The sequence below is a fragment of the Lepisma saccharinum genome, chromosome 4, assembly GCF_977018435.1.
Source record: "Lepisma saccharinum chromosome 4, izLepSacc3.1, whole genome shotgun sequence".
NCBI classification, from domain to species: Eukaryota; Metazoa; Arthropoda; class Insecta; order Zygentoma; family Lepismatidae; genus Lepisma; species Lepisma saccharinum.
In genome coordinates, this window is record NC_139232.1 from 64,054,286 (window position 1) to 64,073,003 (window position 18,718).

Consider the following 18,718-nt stretch of genomic DNA (forward strand, 5'->3'; position numbering starts at 1 on the left):
ATAACAGCCCCATAAATAATAGGGATGGGCCTATAAGAACTTTTGGCTGGCACTGATCAAGTATCGATATAAATTTTACTGATACCGATAACTGATATAAAATTCCAAATGGCTCGTGAAGAACCTGAATGGTCCACTGACCTCCTTCATAAACATGTGTGTTTAAGGTGACGGCAGTGCAAAATAAGTTGCATATTTAAACATTTACATTTTTAAAAAGTAGCGCAAGGAGATTATCCATAAAAATAACAAAATGGCAGAATTTTGCACTAAATTATAAGATATTTATAGATATATCAGATCGGTAAAATAATCGGTACACCTATGTGCCTATATCAGCTAATTCCGATAGAGTAAAATCTGCAGCAGACAATAAAATGTACTTGTCATGCACTGCATGTAAGAACAATGAACTAGTAATAGTGTGAGGCTACCATATTTTAAAGCATGAAATAGGGATGGGCCATGTTTATGAAGAAAACTCACAAGAGGAATTGGGATCATATGAAGAGAGTTAACTGACCTAATCGCTATTCTATTCCCACTCCAAGCCTTCTTGCGACATTCAATGTTGAATAAGGCATAATTTATGCTCCAGCCATGTAGCTGAAGTCCAGTTTGGGTGTGTACTTACTTTTCCACTCACTCAAGCTTCTGCCACATCATGAGGCTTCTTCAGGAGTTAGGAAAGAACAGTCAAAGTTTAAAACATGTGAAAGTAAGTTGGGTAAAAACAAAAGGTAAAAGACCACAGATTTCTTATGCTAACTCCTGAAAAAGCCACATTATGTGGCAAAAGCTTGAGTAACTGGAAAAGTAAACACATGCCTTTATTGGACTTCAGCAACTCCCATGTCGAAGTTGCTGCAGTATACCATCTACATGATGTGAAACCATGAAGCTTTGAATTAGATGCAGCAATCAACAATAGCTCCCACACCCTTACACATATGCACTGAGATAAATCTTCAAATGAAACAAAGTTTTTTTTTATTTTCATGGAAGAGAAAGTTTCTTGGCTTCTTCTGCATGCCACAAATTTAGTTCGGCATTATCAGTCTCACGCATTTGAACTAACTAAAAATTAGAATTAATCTAATGACATATGTCAGCAGTGATTTTTGGAAAGAAAAAGAACATGCCTGAATATGTGTTAACGAGTTTTCATATCTGGACTGCAGTCGGAAAAAAGTAAGGACAGGGATAAAAAGAAAGTACAATATTGCCTAAAAGCACATATGGTAGCCTCAAGTGCACAATTTTCTCTAGTTTCAACAAGGTAGAAACATTTCGAAGCATTCTGTTTTAGAAGAGCAAACAATACAAAAGGAAAGAGTCAGAGGGGACAGCAAGGGTGGTTGTTACATAGGTAGCATGCCACTAGTCTAATAGGTAGTTACTTCTTACTTCACAGTGTGTATTCCCACAATAGATAACATCAGCTTGTTATGGTCTGGCGAGAGTGGCACTCCACTTTATCAATATTTGTATCTACACAGAGACAACTTTATTTATTTACTGCTGATGGAACTTAGTGACAGGAACTTAAATGGTTTCTAACCTCCACCCCTCCAAAAATAAAAATCTTTACTTACAATTTAACTGATACCAATAATATAAGAAAATATGGAAATCATTCAAAAAGTATAATGGGTAATTTCATCTCAGATCATACAGGTGCTCTCAACTCTCCATCACGGATTTTGCTGAAAAAATATATGTTAAAGGACCACATGATAGATGTCCAAAAATAAAATATTTTTTTCATTTCTGTTGATTTGTTACAGTGTTATAAGCTCACAAAGAAAGACACTATTTTATAGAAAATTTTACCATCGGAAAATAATGCAATATTCAAACCACTATAAATCAAAAACAAAAAATTGTAGGGACTTCAGGTTTCCTTTATTTGAAAGCTTGATCAAAGTTCTTCCAAAACCTTATTAAGGAACAAATTTATGAAACTCTCTTCAACTCTAAAATTAAGAATCAAAATACGAAAATTTGAAATTTTTTTCCAAGTTCAAATATTTCGTGAAAAAGTGAACAACAAACATGAATTTTGTTGGGATAATAGAATATGGGAACTGGAATAACTTTTTCCATAATTTTTGGTTTTTTTCTGTATAATATATTTTACACTGGCAACACTGTTTCTGACTGCTGCTTATCAGAAAATCAGCAGAGCATGAAATATATTACTGGTAACATTTTGTGCATGCATGCACACTAACTTATTTCTAAACCCTTCAAGTGTTTAAAATCGACAAACTAGTAACTTCCATGCTATACTACAATATATACAATAAATAAGTCTGAGGTGCCTGGGTCCTATTTTTGTCGAGAAACTCTCTGAAATTGAAGATCTTGAAAAATAAATCTTGACTCTCCATGATCCCAAATAGGGGACAGAGGAAACATCTTGCACCACACTTGAGGCCTCTTCAGACTGAATATGATATTAAAATTTGGTGAACGTGTTTTTCCGAATAAGAAATATATTGAAGATTACAAAATCAACCCCTTTACAATACTGAATAAAACACATGTGAAATTGGGAAGTGAAGAAATTGATATAAATAAAAGGTAGATATAAATACATTTAGCCTTTTTAAACCAGCCAAATAGCTTTAAAACGCTTGGAGTGAAAATGTTCAAAGCAACAGATGTATCTTGGATATTCGTGGCGAATGGCATCAACAAAATGAGAGAGCATTTATTGCTGAAGAAAATGAATTTTGGATCTTTACATATGGAATTATACAACAGAAGTATAGTGATTTTAATAAATGTCTGAAAATTGTAAAATCACTGCATGCGACAAATCAAAATTGGCCAACAGATCTACAAGCAAGCCTCAAATGTTGATTTTAAACACTGGAAGGATGTAGAAATAAATTACAGTAGAGCGTCGATTATCCGAAGTAATTAGGGGACATGGGTGTTCGGAAAACTGGTTTGTTCGGATAATCGAACTGTACATGTTTATTTGCCAAAAAGAAGTACTGTACAGTAAATTTATTCATAAAAACAGGCATCTCTTTAAGTATGTATTACAAAGTAACATACAAAGGCAACTTTAGTAGGAATATATAGTATGTGGTACAGTTTATTAAACAAAAATATGTACATATTACATACGCATTTTGCATGAACAATACACACAGTACACAAAATTAACGTTTAAAAAAATCCTTTATTTTGGTCTGTCTAAGCAAGCCTACACGCTTACGAGCAGCTAAGTCACGTACTTTTTTTCATTACAGATATCTGAAAGTGAGCGAGTACACAGTTCGGTTAAGCGGTCGTTCGGTTGACCGACGTTCGGATAATCGACGCTCTACTGTATTAATATTTTTAGAAATTATGATGCAACAAGGGTTTTTTGAAAAAGTGTGGAATGACCCTATTTTAAGGAGTTCTTCACCACTACACACACACACATGCATGCACAAAATGTTACCAGTAATATCTTTCATGCTCTACAGATTTCCTGATAAGCAGCAGTCAGAAACAATGTTGCCGGTGTAACATATTATACAGAAAAAAAAAAAAATTGGAACATGGAGGACGTTCTTAAAAAAATTCTCCTCGGTTACACACAAAAATATTGTCCGGTCTGATTCCTGCAAGTACAGTAACCAAAGACTATACTTGCACAATTTTCAGAGATTTTGAGATGGGTGTTTTTGATAAAATGCTTTCTGAAAAAAGGTCAAAATGGATTTTTCATTTTTTACAAAGAATTTTCTACATAATGTTAGAAGTTAGTGCAGAAATATCATTGCAAATAGTTAGTCCAGTTCACATATTCTATTATCCCAGCAAAACTCATGTCCTGTTGTTCTTCACTTTTTCAAGAAAAAATTTAACTTGGAAAAAAAATTCAAATTTTCATATTTTGATTCTTAATTTTAGAGTTGAAGAGAGTTTTATAAATATGTTCCTTATTAATAAGGTTTTGGAAGTACTTTGATCAAGCTTTCAAATAAAGGAAACCTTAAGTCTCTTCAAATTTTTCGTTTTTGATTTATAGTGGTTTGAATATTGCATTATTTTCGTTGAGTAAATTTTTTTATCAAATAGTGTCTTTCTTTGTGAGCTTATAACACTGTAACAAATCAACCGAAAAGAAAAAATATTTTATTTTTGGACATGTATCATGTGGTTCTTTAACATATATTTTTTCAGCTGATTTTGAATTTCGAAGGGGACACATTTATTACTTACCTGTATGATTTGAGATGAGATGGCCCAAGGTGGCACATGAAGATTGGTTCACTGGATTTATGGATTGCAACATTAAGAAATTTCAAAACTAAGTAGCAGAGCAGGGCTGCAATGATTCAAAATCCACTGGGCCCTGACCAATACCACAAAACACGAAAGGAGACATTTTAAGAAACAGTATTTTTTCCATTTAACGCTGGACACAAAAACTGAGAAATATTTAACAGAACTGCACAGCTACAAAGTACCTGTAACAAGGAAACACAAACTGCTTCAAATGATCTGGTGGTGGCTTCAACAAACAAATGATGGAAGTGGTGAGCCAACTTTAATCAACACAGTTTTAATCAAAGGTGTGAAACTGCACTGGAAACAACTAATGAAACTCTTAAATAATGCTTGGAAAACATGCAATGATTTATTTGTTTGTGGTGGCTAATATATCCAAGAGGTTTAGTTGATATCATTACGTTTTCTTCTAAGTTTGAATTTCATATGTTTATTTTCATCACAGTATACTTCTAAAATAATTAGGGGGCATCTCAAGCTTCTCTACAAGGTGGCAAACTTTCAAAACCTGTAATCAGTTTTGAACTGTTAATTATCTTGGCATGAGGGCTCATAGGTTCTACTGTTGTGTTAAGAGAAATTTTCTGTAGATTTTTAGCATCTGCTGAAAATTTCAAATATGTCACATTCACTAAAAAAAGCTGAGCATAATCAAGCAAATGTGACAATGCCTTTAGTTTATCTTGTGGACTATTGACCTATGTTAGGACTCATCATATGCTTGATTTTGGTTATCTGAATGCCCAACTACTCCATTCTTCAACTTTCTTAAATATTTTCTTTCTACCCTCAAGCTGGTCTAGATGAAAGGTTTAAATTTGTAATGTAGCCGAATATAAATTTACAAATTTAAACCAAAGAACAGACTTGTCAGCGCACATCGAGGAGAAACATATGATTAAAAAGAGAAGAGTATGACGGGAAACATAGATTTGAATGTCTGGAAAGCTTCGTTCCTTGCAGAACACTGGAATAAATTAAATAATGAAAATGGTAACATAGACCCACTATGGAGTTTTCTTTTTCACAAGTGGAGTAGGCCATCCATCACCTTTAAAATTTAATATGATTAAGTCTTGTTTCCATATTAAAAACACTTTACATGTAACGTTTCTACCCTCTGCCAGGGTCTTCCTCTTAAAATTTAATGTAACAGAAAACATCAAGAATCTCTGTGAAAGCAATGATGATTTTCAATTGCCTGATGATATTTGAGATTCATAATTTTATAAAAAGTTATCATTTTTTTTCTATCTGAAATAATAATAAAACAGACTGCTTATTTCACAGTTAAGTTGCTATATTACAGCAATGTGACAATGACAACATCCATTGTATAACTGATTCTTTTTGGTTAAAAATTTTTAATCATTGTTATAACTGTATCTTTAATCAAACTAAAAATAAATATCTGATGAAGGTAGCGTGTCTTCTCCTAAAATGTCAGAACGAAAAGCTGTGTTTTTATGCTTGTAATAACAGTAGACTACAAGAGAAATATTTATACAATGCAAGCAATGCATACATACAAGAAAAATCAATTAAAGATTACTGATCAGAAATAATTAGGTAGAAAGTATTCTTATTTGGTCATCATATCCAATCATTCCAAGACAAATTATCCAAGCAATCATCCACTTCACCACCTCAAATTTGGATGAGATTTGGTTTATTGTATCTAGATAAATATAAGTGTCTCTATTTTGCATTTCTCAAGAGGCTCCGGCAACCATCCATCGTCATCTTTGGAAAAGAAATTAAGTATTCTGCGATGTGCGAATTAATGGGATGGATACCAGGGATTCCACCCCCCCCCCTTTTTACAAAATATTTTTGTTCCCCTCAAATAAAATGAGATTGAAACCAAATAATATACCATTTCTTAACTACGTAACGAACACGATTGAAAAATCAATCATGATTCAGTAATCATTCATTCACTGTCGAAAAGTGTGCAGCCTTGTGGATTCAAGAGCACATTCTGAAACTGACCAACCTTACCCAGCAGGCCATTTTCCACTTCAATTTTCATGGAATAGTGCTGATATTTTACACGCATTAAAGTGTTCACAAGAAACTTGTATGTAGGTTAGGTGAACATTAAGTTTGAACTTAATAGAAATTTGGTCAAGTTTTTGGTGTTACTGGTTCGGTAGCTCCTTTTGCGTATGAGTTTTTGTAGAATGTAAATTTACTAAAAGTTCCTAAATTACATGTAAACGTTATAAGATTTAATGACTAGGCTACTTAAAACCGCATTAGTTTACTAACTGGTAACACATACAAATTTGCATAACCAAAAAGTAATCATCTCCCAAATTGAGATCACAAATCTGCCTCCCTAAAGTAAAAAGCTTAATTCGCCCAGTAGTATGCAGGGTATATGCGGAGTACATTGTTACATATTTTTCATGTTCACTTAACAGAGAAGTTTCATAATTTCATCCCTCATCCCCATGTTCGCAAATTAGCCAAGAGGCACAAAACGTGAAGTAAAATAAAAGTCAACTCAATCAATCAATCAAACTTACAGAGAAGTAGCCATTTGTTATATTTTCCATGGACTGCTGGCTAAAACAAATAATTTGTTCTTTGTTCCAGCCCCCTATGAACATATATGGAGACCAAAGTGTAGGAATGTGACATTTGAAGTATCAAATGTCTCATTGTCGGCAGGCATGTGTGTAGGTGTATTACGTCACAATGAGGTGTAATTCTTTTTCTTTGTGTAACTGGCAGCCCTGTTGCTCACTCCCCCCAACCAACTCCAAGTTAAGATGGGTGATAGATATTACATGTAAAATTATGTAGACAAATGTAGATATTATCACAAATCTTACCATCTTTCAACTCAGCAGCAAAGCATACTGGGTAAACGACCAAGGCAATAAGGATTGATACCACTGTAAAGAAAGAAAGGAAACAGGGTAAGGCATTCTAAAAATACAATTTGTAAATCTCATAATGGATACAATGTAAAGAAAAAACAAACAATAATATGTGCATAAATGAGGCTTCATGCACATCCAATAAATAAAAAAAAATGCATAATATAAAAAGTACTTGGCCTACTATTGCTCAAGCAAGAACTTTCCAACGATGGCAATGTTTACATCTTCATAATAAAGGAAATGAGTAAAACAATAATTTTAATCTTTGTAAAGCATAATTGGCACACAAAATGCACTAACGCTGGTCACATATCAAAACAAGTGATCTTCAGAACAACGTAAAGAACATGTAACATATTAACCAAGATATTTTTGCACAGTTGTACCACATTAAAAGAGTAGTTCGTGTTCTTATGTATTTCTAAGCCCAAGGCATACTACAGTACATTCCAGTAACTTTGGAAATAGGTTTAATAATAGAACCACTGTAAGAGGCAGACATTTGGTCAGAAACAGGTTTAGTAGTGGGCATCATTGCAATTACATATCATCTGGTCAAGGTGCAAGTGTGTCATCGAATTGGCAAAGTTATCACACGTCCAGACTACACCTATCAGTATAATCCTTAGTATTTGTTTAAAATGGTAAAATTAGGAGCGCATCTTGACAGGACACAGTAGATACAGGAAACCAGTTTCACAGTTTAAATTTTCTTAACCCATTATTACCCAGCATCCTCATTTGGATTCTTTTCACATATTACCATGTTCATTTTGGCATTAATTAATTATTGATCTGTTATGTTAATTATACTTTTGGTCTGAATTAAACATTTATATTTGTCTCCCTTCATGAATATTATATATTTTTTAAAAAAAACAGTGACTGGCGATTTAAAAACCTATTTTTGAATAATTATCATCTATGTAGTATAAACTGTGAAAATCAAATTTGTTTATAGAGAACAGTCCAAAATTTGAATAAATAATGTTATGTGTGCAGTGTATTACTCTGTCCTCAAATGAGAATGCTGAGTGGAACAACTAATCAATAAACTTCAGAATGAGCATCTTCCTTCCTCGTGTAACACAATAGGGTTTCTAGGGACTTTTTCCAGTTAATATACTTGCAACACTGATGTTCTTGTAGGCAGCCTGAGATTGACAACTTAACTAGGAAGAAAACCCAGTAACCTACACACAATACCAGAATTTCTTGAGGTTCAAAATTTGGCTTGAATTTTGCAGGAAGAGAATGCACCAGTGGATATTAAATTGGATTGCATAATGAACAAGAAATCCAATCCACAACTGTTGTCAGGTAACAAGAAAGCTCAAGAGAGAGCAAATGTAAGACGAAGAAAACCTAACAACGTTGGCTTCACGTTTGATTAAATAAAAACATGTGCACAGAAAAAGAACAATTATTTTGCAATTGACAAAATGCGAGGGAATCATTGGAACTTTTGGAAATAAACAAAAATCTGTACAACTGTTCAATATAAAACTATGATATTCATCAAGTGCACAACAACCCAGATTCCCCTAACTTCATTTTGGAGGCAAACAGTTATTCAAACTACCAACATGGTAGCAGTGGTGTATTCTGAAAATTGACCTGGTTTACATTATGAAAAAAAAATGTTGAGGATGAATATGACTTATGCATGGTATTAGCCAAAAATATGATTAAAACTACTATGTGTTCGAAAGAAGTTCAATTTATAACCTAAAATGTAAACATTAATAATTATACTGAATCGCAATTATATATCATATATATCATATCTGCCTTTCTTCACTTAGACAGTGACCACAGGCTACTAGTAGACGTAAGATGGAAAATAAAAAGATAGAAGAGACGAACAAGAGAGAAGGAGAAGAGTGTGGAAATTGAAGAATAAGATGATAAAAGAGAAATATCACGAAATATTGCAAAGAAAGTGCCAAGAGATGAACCGCAAGGAGTAGAAACAGAATGGACAAGATTTAAAACAGAGTTAGTAGAGGTAGCCAAAAAAGTATGTGGAAGGACAAGCAAGAAAAGAAAGAAGAAAGAAACACCATGGTGGAATGAAAGAACTAAAGAGGCAGTGAAAAACAAAAGTGATGCATTTAGAAAATGGTTTAAAGTTAAATCACAAAATGCACGAAAAGAGTACGTGGAAAAGAAGAAAAGAGGCAAGAAAAGTAGTAAAGGAGGAAAGAAGAAAGTTGATGGAAGAATGGGCCAAAGTGCTAGAAGAAGATGTAGATGGGAACAAGAAAGTATTGTATGGATTAGTGAGAGAAAGGAGAAGAGAAAGAGGAGACAGCTGTAAGCGATAGGATAAAAGGGGAAACATTGTAGAAGAGGATGAAGAAGTAAGGAGAAGTGGAGAATCATTTCGAGAAATTACTGAACGTGAAGAAAAAAAAAGAAGAAGAAAAAGTGAAAGAAGTGGAGGAAGCTCTGAAGAGAATGAAGAGAGGTAGATCACCTGGAGTAGATGAAGTGCCGGTGGAAATGATACTAGGAGCAGGAGTGATTGGTGTGTACAGTGTGTTGAAAACAGTGTGGCAAGAGAGAGAAGTGCCAAGAGATTGGACAAAGGGACTAATAGTTCCCATATTCAAGAAGGGTGACAGAAAGGAATGTAAAAACTAGAGGAATAACACTTATGTGCCACTCAGCAAAGGTGTATGAGAAAATATTAGAGAAAAGAATAAGGGAAGTAACATAGCTGAACATCAGAGAGGAACAGTATGGATTTAGAAAAGGCAGATCAACCATAAGGCAAATGCAGGAAAGGCTCAGAGTATGGAAATGATTTAATTATGGCATTCCTAGATATAGAAGAGACATATGATAGCATGGACGGAACAAAGATTTGGAAGGCTCTAAGAGAGAAACGAGTCGAGGAAGAGAGAATGTGTAGAGTGGAGAGCAAATGCAAAGCCAACCAGAGCTGTGTGAAGACACCAGTGGGAAGAACAAAGTGGTTCAGTGTAAGTAATGGACTAAAACAGGGAAGTGCTCTTTCCCCACTGCTCTTCACAATTACAATGGATGCAATTAACAAAGAGGTGGGGAAGAAGATAGGAGAGGAAGAGATGAAGGCCCTGTTGTTTGCTGATGACTTTGTAATATGGGGAAACAGGGAAGAAGTACAGAGACAGCTGATAGTTGGAATGAGGAAATCAGAAGAGCAGGAATGAAATTCAGTGCAGAAAAGAATGAGGTGCTAATAACAACAAGAAACAAGAGCCAGAAATGAACAGTTGAGAACAGAAGAGTTGAGGGTAGTGGAGAGCTTCAAATATCTAGGAAGCATAATTGAGAGAAGTGGAGGTAAACAGAAGAGGACAAACGGGTGGTGGACTATATCAAAGTGTTTGAAGATTAATATGGAACAGGGATGTACCTATGAAATGCACGACAATGCCAGAGAGAGACAAAAGAAAGATGCAGGCAGTGGAGACGAAATTTTTAAGGAGTATATTGGGGAAAACTAGAAGGGATAGAATAAGGAAAGAGGAGATCCGACAGACAGTGGGTGTGGTGAAGTTTCAGGACAGGATAGATCAGGCACAGATGAGATGGTTCGGACACATGAAGAGGGAATAAGGCCAAGGGGGAGACCAAGATGTCAGTGGGAAGAGCAGATAGTGGAGAGTGTTAGGAGAAGAGGACAAGATTGGAACACCATGGAAAGAGAGGAGTGGTGGAAGACCAGGAAAAAATGGAGTCTTGACGTCTATGCCGACCCAACCAGAGGCAGGAAATGGTGAAGGATGATGATTATGATATGCCTCATGTCGGGACTTTTCTAGAAAACTATGCAAATATCTTTCAAGTGAATAAAGTACAAAAAGTAGTAAATGCAGAAAAAAGTTGATGCAGGCATTTATGGTTTAATGATGATTTTCACCTATGTTATAACTTAACTTTCTTCACTATTATTGTTATTATTATTATGTGGATACGTAGCATTTAGAATTACTATAATTTCTTGGATTGCTGGCTATGTAACTAATGCATATTTACAAGTCTATGCTTCACAACATGATCAAACCATATCCAATGATCTAACCTAGGTCAATTGACCATACACCATCTATAGTATTTTTTTAAGGAAGTTAACAGTTTATATTTATCATGTGTGGTTTAGAAATGGTAATCATGTTTACAACATGACTCGTGGTGTGTGTTTTGTGTTTGCAGATCATTATGCAATTGTTAATATATATGGAAAGGTGCAGCCTGGTAAATTCTTTTAAAAGTCTGAGTGCTGATCCCAACAATTTCATTCATAAACACCTTTCTATTTAATATTTATTTTAAATTTATTTTAAAAAAAATATGCATAAATTAATATGCACCATTGAAATTAAGAAACTAAAAGTTAAAATATACAAAACAGTAATTTTGCCTGTAGTATTATATGGATCTGAAACTTGGTCCCTTACATTGAAAGAGGAACATAAATTGAGAGTATTTGAGAATAAAATCCTTAGGAAAATCTTCGGACTTAAAAGGGATGAGGAGACAGGTGAGTGGAGGAGGTTACATAATTTAGAACTACATAATTTGTATTCATGTCCAGATATTATTAGAATAATTAAATCAAGACGACTTAGGTGGGCAGGCCATGTGGCACGAATGGGAGAGGAAAGAGGAGTTTACGGGATTCTTGTTGGGAAACCTGATGGTAAGAGACCTGTAGGAAGGCCAAGACGAAGATGGAGGGACAACGTTGAGATGGACCTAAGGGAAATCGGTAGGGATGGAAAAGAGTATAGATCTTGCTCAAGATAGGGAAAGATGGAAGGCCTGTGTTGCTGCAGCCATGAACCTTCGGGTTTAAGAAGGCTAGAGAGTTAGTTAGTTAGTCATTGAAATTAAGAGAAACAATGGCAAGCCCTGAAGAAGTATCATTCTAATTACTTTGGAGTACAATTCATGTTGTTATAAATTGTAAATTCCTTTCTTACATTACATTTAGTCTAGAAGCAAATTTACTTTTGTTACAAAAAAAAGTGTCATTAACAAAGGAAATGGTTAATTCTGAGAAATTATTATTTGTTATTTGATAAAGCACATCTAGTAGTATTGAACCAAACATGAAATTTGAGGAATGCCCCCTCGCACATTATTAGTTTTATCAATATTGTACATTCTTCATTTTGGCCAAGTTTGGGTCCCAACATCTCTGATTGGCAAACAGCTAAAAATCTGATTGTATGCTGTAGTGAAGTACTCTTGGGGTATTAAGATCCAGGATCATTTAGGCACCATGAAAAAACTGGGACTGAAGCAACGACAAGAGACAAAAAGAGAGCAATATAGTTAAAATATCGACTATTCTAACATTACGAGGGATGATTGGGGGGGGAAAAAGGCTACAAAGCCTACAAGACAAATACAAATGGACTCGCAAGAAAGGAGACTTCATGCACTACTTCTCAACATAGTCCCTCCCTGGTGGAAGCATTTATCCCAGCACTACACGAGGTTCATGATGCCTGTCTCATAGAACTTGGGGGTCCTGCTGTTGGAGCTCAACCCTTATGTCCAGGGCTTGCAGGTTTTGGGTGCTCCATCATCCAGCATACTTCCCGGAGCTTGCTCCGAGCAATTACCATATCTTCGTTCCTTTGAAGAAGCATCTCAGAAGAATGAAGGTTTCACTTGGATGATGATGTCCAGCACGAAGCAAGGGTTGGGCTCTGACAACAGGACTCCGAGTTCTATGAGACAGGCAGGCATCATGAACCTCGTGAAGCGCTGGGATAATTGCCTGAATCGGGGAGGAGACTATGTTGAGAAGTTGTGTGTGAAGTATCTTTCACGTGAGTCCGTTTGTATTCGTCTAATAAATACCTAATGGAATTTGTAGGCTTCGTATTCTTTTTTCCGATCACCTCTAATATATATTATTAAAAAAAAAAAGAGGCAGGTAAATAAAATTTTCTTTCATCTTTGGTTAAAATATACAACTTAAATAAGCTGTTTATTATTTAAACAACCATTTTTATTTTCCCCAATGATATAGAAGGATTAAAAAGAAAGAAAAATTAATGTAATTTTATATTAAGTATTATTGGTGATAACACGGTAACTAAAATTAAATTAAATTAGACTACATAGAACAATGACTCATAACTTTAGTAATTTTGTAGACATATGAGAAAGGCATTTGGAACATCAACTGGATCAAATCCTTCATATGGCACTATGTTACTCAAAAGGACAAAAGTTTTAAGTCAGAGGCGAGACAGGTTATTCACAGAATCACTGTTTATGTATTGCTAATTATACTGACACTGAAGTCTAATGAAATGTAATGGTTTCCACACATGTGTTTCTGCTTATTTTACAAATTTTAGCATTATGAACGTTATGACACCATTTAATTCTTATCATTAAAATTATAATAGTGTACAAGCATAGTATAACTATAAGAACATACGTGAAAGAACCATGATATACACAGCAACTCTGTAGTAGGTGTATTTTGTCCTGTGGTCTTTGCTTCTCAAACCCAAACCAGTGAGCAAAGTGGCAAAAACGTCAGTCAGGAGAGTAATAATACACAAGGCTGCAGCTGCCTGGATGTGTGCTGGAAAAAAAGTAATTATCAGAATGAGGAAATACATCTTTCAACATATTTCAAATAACATTAATGGTTCATTAATGTTTAATGTAAAAAAAAATACCAGATTCTGATTATGCACATAAATATAGAAAACACGTTTGCAAAAATGAAATTTGTACATTCACCTTGTAGTTGTTAACGGTTTCAACCAATAAACATAGGAAGAAATTATTCAAGTAAAACCACATGGTATTAAAAGATTAAAATGTTGTTCTGTTCGCTCCAAACGACACTGACAGTGTTCAAGTTTTATTTATTTTACTTATTTAACTACAACATTTTAACCTTTTAATGCTATGTGATTACAAGACCCACCATGACATGGTACACAAATAAATTTCATTTTTTCAAATTATTCACTGAATGTGGTAACATGGATGATAGTAATGAATGTTAGTAATTGAACACATTATGAATATGCACATAAAAGATAATAATAAAATTATAATAAATATATTAAAAGATGTATCTAGAACAATAAATAAAAACAGTTTGACGCTTCAGTATGCTAATCAAAGATCTTTGTTAGTAATGTTGCAAAATGGGAGATTAGAAGACTAGATGGAAGAAATATGAATGCCTTTTAACCTCCTGCCCTATAATCTTTCTAATGAATAGAGAACTTTTGTTAAGAAGAATTGAAATACTGAACATTTTTCCTTTGTTATTTATTTACTGCTCCAGGAAAGTTTTTAGTGCTATTTTATAATAATGAGTGTGGTAATATGGATAATTGTCAAGAATTGTAGTATATGTATATAATAAAATATGGTAATTACTAAGTTAAAACAATTTTTAATTACGATAAAATTAAACATTATTCTCAACAGTAAAATTTATTAGTATGTTGTACAATGTCACAATGTAGTCTAAATGGTTATGAGTTTTTATGACAGTGAGGGGAAAATGCCATTCAAAAACTATTTAGCAGCTAAAAACTTACTGCATTTGTTACAAGCTATTGTTAAAATATGTGTTTTAAGTAATACAAAAAATACCAAGTATAAGGAAAAGTCAGAAAATAGATTGCAAATCAGTGTAAAAAAATTTACTTAAACAGACAAAATTATTACTTTTTTAAAAAAAACTGCCATTGTAATTGATATAGTTATCCATCCTACTGCTTTACAAAATCTGCAGAACAGGAGTTTCTGGTCTATCACAGTAAAATTTCCACCTCATCCATAACCATAGTTTGGTCACCCATCATGAGCACATTTTTTCGCAAATTCAAAGGCTCATGCATAATGCTTAAAGTTTAAGCTAAACCATGAGACCACTCTTTACAGGTGCTACAGTGTGTTGTTTCTTGCTTGTCATGTTCAATCAGCTCCATTCTTCACATTCACTTCATTTGTAATCTCAACAGGACCACCAGGCCAGTCTTTATTGAAAACTTTTGAGATAATTTATACACTTAATTGTGTACCACTTGGTCTGCATTCTTTCCAACACCACCAACACAATAAAAAGAGCCCAAATTTGCATAAATTTGAATGGTGGTCATTTCTTGGACGTTATCTTTAAAAATTGAGGACATAAAATTTACAAGTATCAATACAAGTTTAACACAAAAAAACTACCTTGTTTAATTTAAAACCCAAGCTAGCTAAGAAAATCAGGTGATGACTTTTGCGCCACCTTGTAGTTGTGTGGGCACAGGAATTATCTAGCATGCTACCATATCAGCTATCCAATAACTGCCTGCATTCGATTTCCTGACTTTCCCTTGTACATACTACGACATTAAAGATGACATAAAAACATAAGCCTGTACAAATAATAGTTTTTCTTGTATGTACGCATTGCTTGCATGATAGAATTATTTTTCTGTAGTTTACGGTTATTACAAGCATGAAAGGAGCGTGTGTTCTCCTGAAACGTCACAAAGAAAAAACTGTTTTCTTATGCTTGTAATAACCGTAAACTACAGGAAAATAATTCTGTACAAATAAACCACAAAGACAATCACCAAATACAAAAGGAGGTAAAAAATCAGCATTCCGGAATAAATTACATTGAAGTTGCAAGGAAGTATGGTAGTGGATGGAAAGATATATTGAAAGAGGAGGTCAGAGTCACTCAGGATAGGTGCAGCTGCCCGGAATATATCAGTGTTAGCAGAATTTGGAAGCAATCCCAAAGTACCAAACATGTTCCTCAATGAATTCTATCACACCATCCAAGATTTACAATAGCACGTGAAGTCATAAACTAGTGTTGGAGAAACAAGGAATCATTCCGACAACTTACTGTCCCCAACTTCCCATTGGCTTTGCTCCAACCAAGGGAGAAAAGTGTACATGCAATGGTAGAGTTTATTTTCTGTGGTAAGGTAAGGTAATTTAAAGTTTCCCGTGCATATAGCACAATGCCATGAAGGGACAATTAGGGGATGTGGGCAGTGGCGAAGCGTGACATTCTTACGTAGTCATCGCAAGACTTGCCAAACGTCAGGGTCAATCTTTCAACCCGGGAAGGGGGAGGGGGCATTCCTACATTGATAATGATGATAACAGTGTTATTACATGATGTGTGAAGTAGAGATGGCTAAATCTATTCTTAAAAAATAAAATTTAAAAAAAAAAAAAAACATGGAAAAATTGTCAAAACTTCTCTCTCCGAAACCCGGGTAGTAGAATTTTTGAATCGAGATTTTTAGATTTTCCGGAATCCTGATATTTTTGGCCTTCCCTGGTGTAAAAGTAAGATATGTTAGGGAAAAGGTTCTGTTTGAGTATGTATGTCTATCACCTCGAGAACAAAAATCTTGATCAATCTTGTCATTTGTAAGCATAGTAAACACAAAAGAGCAAGAAGTACTTTGTGTTTTGTAAACCAAGAACATTTTACCACCAAAAAAAATCGATATTTGAACCGCAGGATCCAAAAAAATTAAATGAAGAAATACTATGAAGAAAATAGAATGGATCCAGAACTGCTTTTTTTCAGTTCTTTCTAGCACTAATCGTGGGGAAATTTATGACTTTGCTTACTTATACGTATTTTTTTTCTATGCACCATTAGTTTCATCATGTATTCTGTGTAAGTTGTGTTGCGATGCTCTTCAATATGTTTTTTTTTTATTAAAAAACAAGAGCGTTGCATGCTTTACAGTGCTGGACATTCTGAGAAGTTTCATCTTGATGTCACAGAAACCCTGCCGTGTTTGTAAACAAGGAGGCTGAAGAAGAAGAGGAAAAAAAAGAAGAAAAGTCTCTCAGGACCTTACAGACCTTCGAAAATGGGGGAAAAGCGGTCGAAGGGCCTTGGATTCGCAGATGAGCTGGTCCACCCGACAACATTGCACTCAACGAAAATGCAGCGGGATGGTTGGGCATGAGGGGGGGGGGGGTAGAACTGGCCTCTCCTTTCGATACGCTAAACTTAGCGAATCTCTTGCGTATTTCTAGCTGTTTAATGCTGTTACTTGACTAATTTCGTTCAAATAGGCGAATATTCTGATTTATTTTTCTTCTTCCCTAAAATATTTAAAAAGCAATATTTTTATTATTTTGCTTTGTCATCGTTGCATCTCCCGATGACCGGACGTCTCGCCTCTGGATGTGGGAGGTAGGGTTCCACACATTCTCGATATTGGTCATTTTGGAGGTGATGTGATTAGCGTCATGCTCCAGCATGTGGTAGTAAAGTCATAAAAATAACTTAATTCCAGAGCATCTATTACCATTTTTGTGAAGAAATGTTATTACTCAATTTGTTTACAGGTAAAACTTTTTTGTCTAATGTGATGTGAGGTTATTTATACCCTACAGGGTGCCTACTCCAGTGCCAATTCAAAATTCAAATATATTTTCAGATTATTTTCAATGAATTTTCCAAGTTTCAAAACTAACATTTGTAATGTACACACATTCTGTTTTACTTTTGAGAAACAAACTTTGTTACACAAATACTAAGCATGTCTGGTAGGCACAAACTAATGAATATTATAATTATAACTAAAGTTTCTGTAGTTCTAAAACATTCACAGTTAGCATATCATCCCTACTGAGACAAACTGGCATATCTTTAAAAATTGAGATAAGTCCACCAGAATGTTCCTTGTAATGGCATCTAGACAAGTTGCTTATCACAGACCTCAATGATGCAAAGATATTGTGCTCATCAATGTTGATGGTTCAAGAGAAGACATGCTCTCCTGAAAAACTAAGATATGGTAGGAATACCATGATTTGATAATTAACATTACACAAATGATAATAATTGTAACAATCAGTTGGTCTGTTTGAGCAATAATAATAAATAAATCATTTCATCATGGAAAAACTTGAAACAAATACATGAATTCTGTTAGTGATTTTTTCGTGGTTCTCACTGAAGGCATCGCCATATTTTATGCACAACTATTATAAATATGCACACCCTTACATGTATTATTGATTTGATAGCAAGACAACAGCATTAACCAGGAGGCCAACCTGTTTGAATGTTTATGCAATTAATTGAACAAATTGTTTCAAGGTTACTGATGTATCTTAATATATTACAAATTGACACACGTTCATTTTTGAACTTTGGTAGTATACCAATTCTTTTCATTCTATTCATATATATATATCTACAGATGGGAGACAAAATAATTCAAACACCTGCGTAAAAGTATGCCACATTTCACACCGGCAGTACAGCAGCAGCACCTGGCACTGAAATCTGCCACCTAGTGGCTGTGAAGGGGAAGGTATTAGTCAGTCAACAGCAGTCATTGGTGGTGCATTCGTCTATCGTATGCTCTCAAGAGACGCTGCAATGTCAGACCTGACAGAGTTCCAAAGAGGCATGATTGTTGGAGCACGTTCAGCTGGAGCCACGGTGACTGATACCGCAACCTTGTGGGGTGTGCAAGGAGCACAGTATCAGCCATTATGAC

The 18,718-nt window shown here is 34.6% G+C and overlaps 1 protein-coding gene across 4 annotated transcripts in view; it reads right to left on the minus strand.

The window, feature by feature from the left end:
- Positions 1–18,718, minus strand: part of LOC145986526 (transmembrane protein 47) — a 276,873-nt gene that overhangs the window by 3,671 nt on the left and 254,484 nt on the right. For all 4 annotated transcript variants that reach the window (XM_083120638.1, XM_083120640.1, XM_083120639.1 and 1 more), the window contains 2 exons: positions 13,642–13,791; positions 7,140–7,202 (listed from right to left, as the gene is read on the minus strand). In XM_083120638.1, the coding sequence (XP_082976764.1) occupies positions 7,140–7,202; positions 13,642–13,791 (213 nt within the window). The remainder of the gene's footprint in view (positions 1–7,139; positions 7,203–13,641; positions 13,792–18,718) is intronic.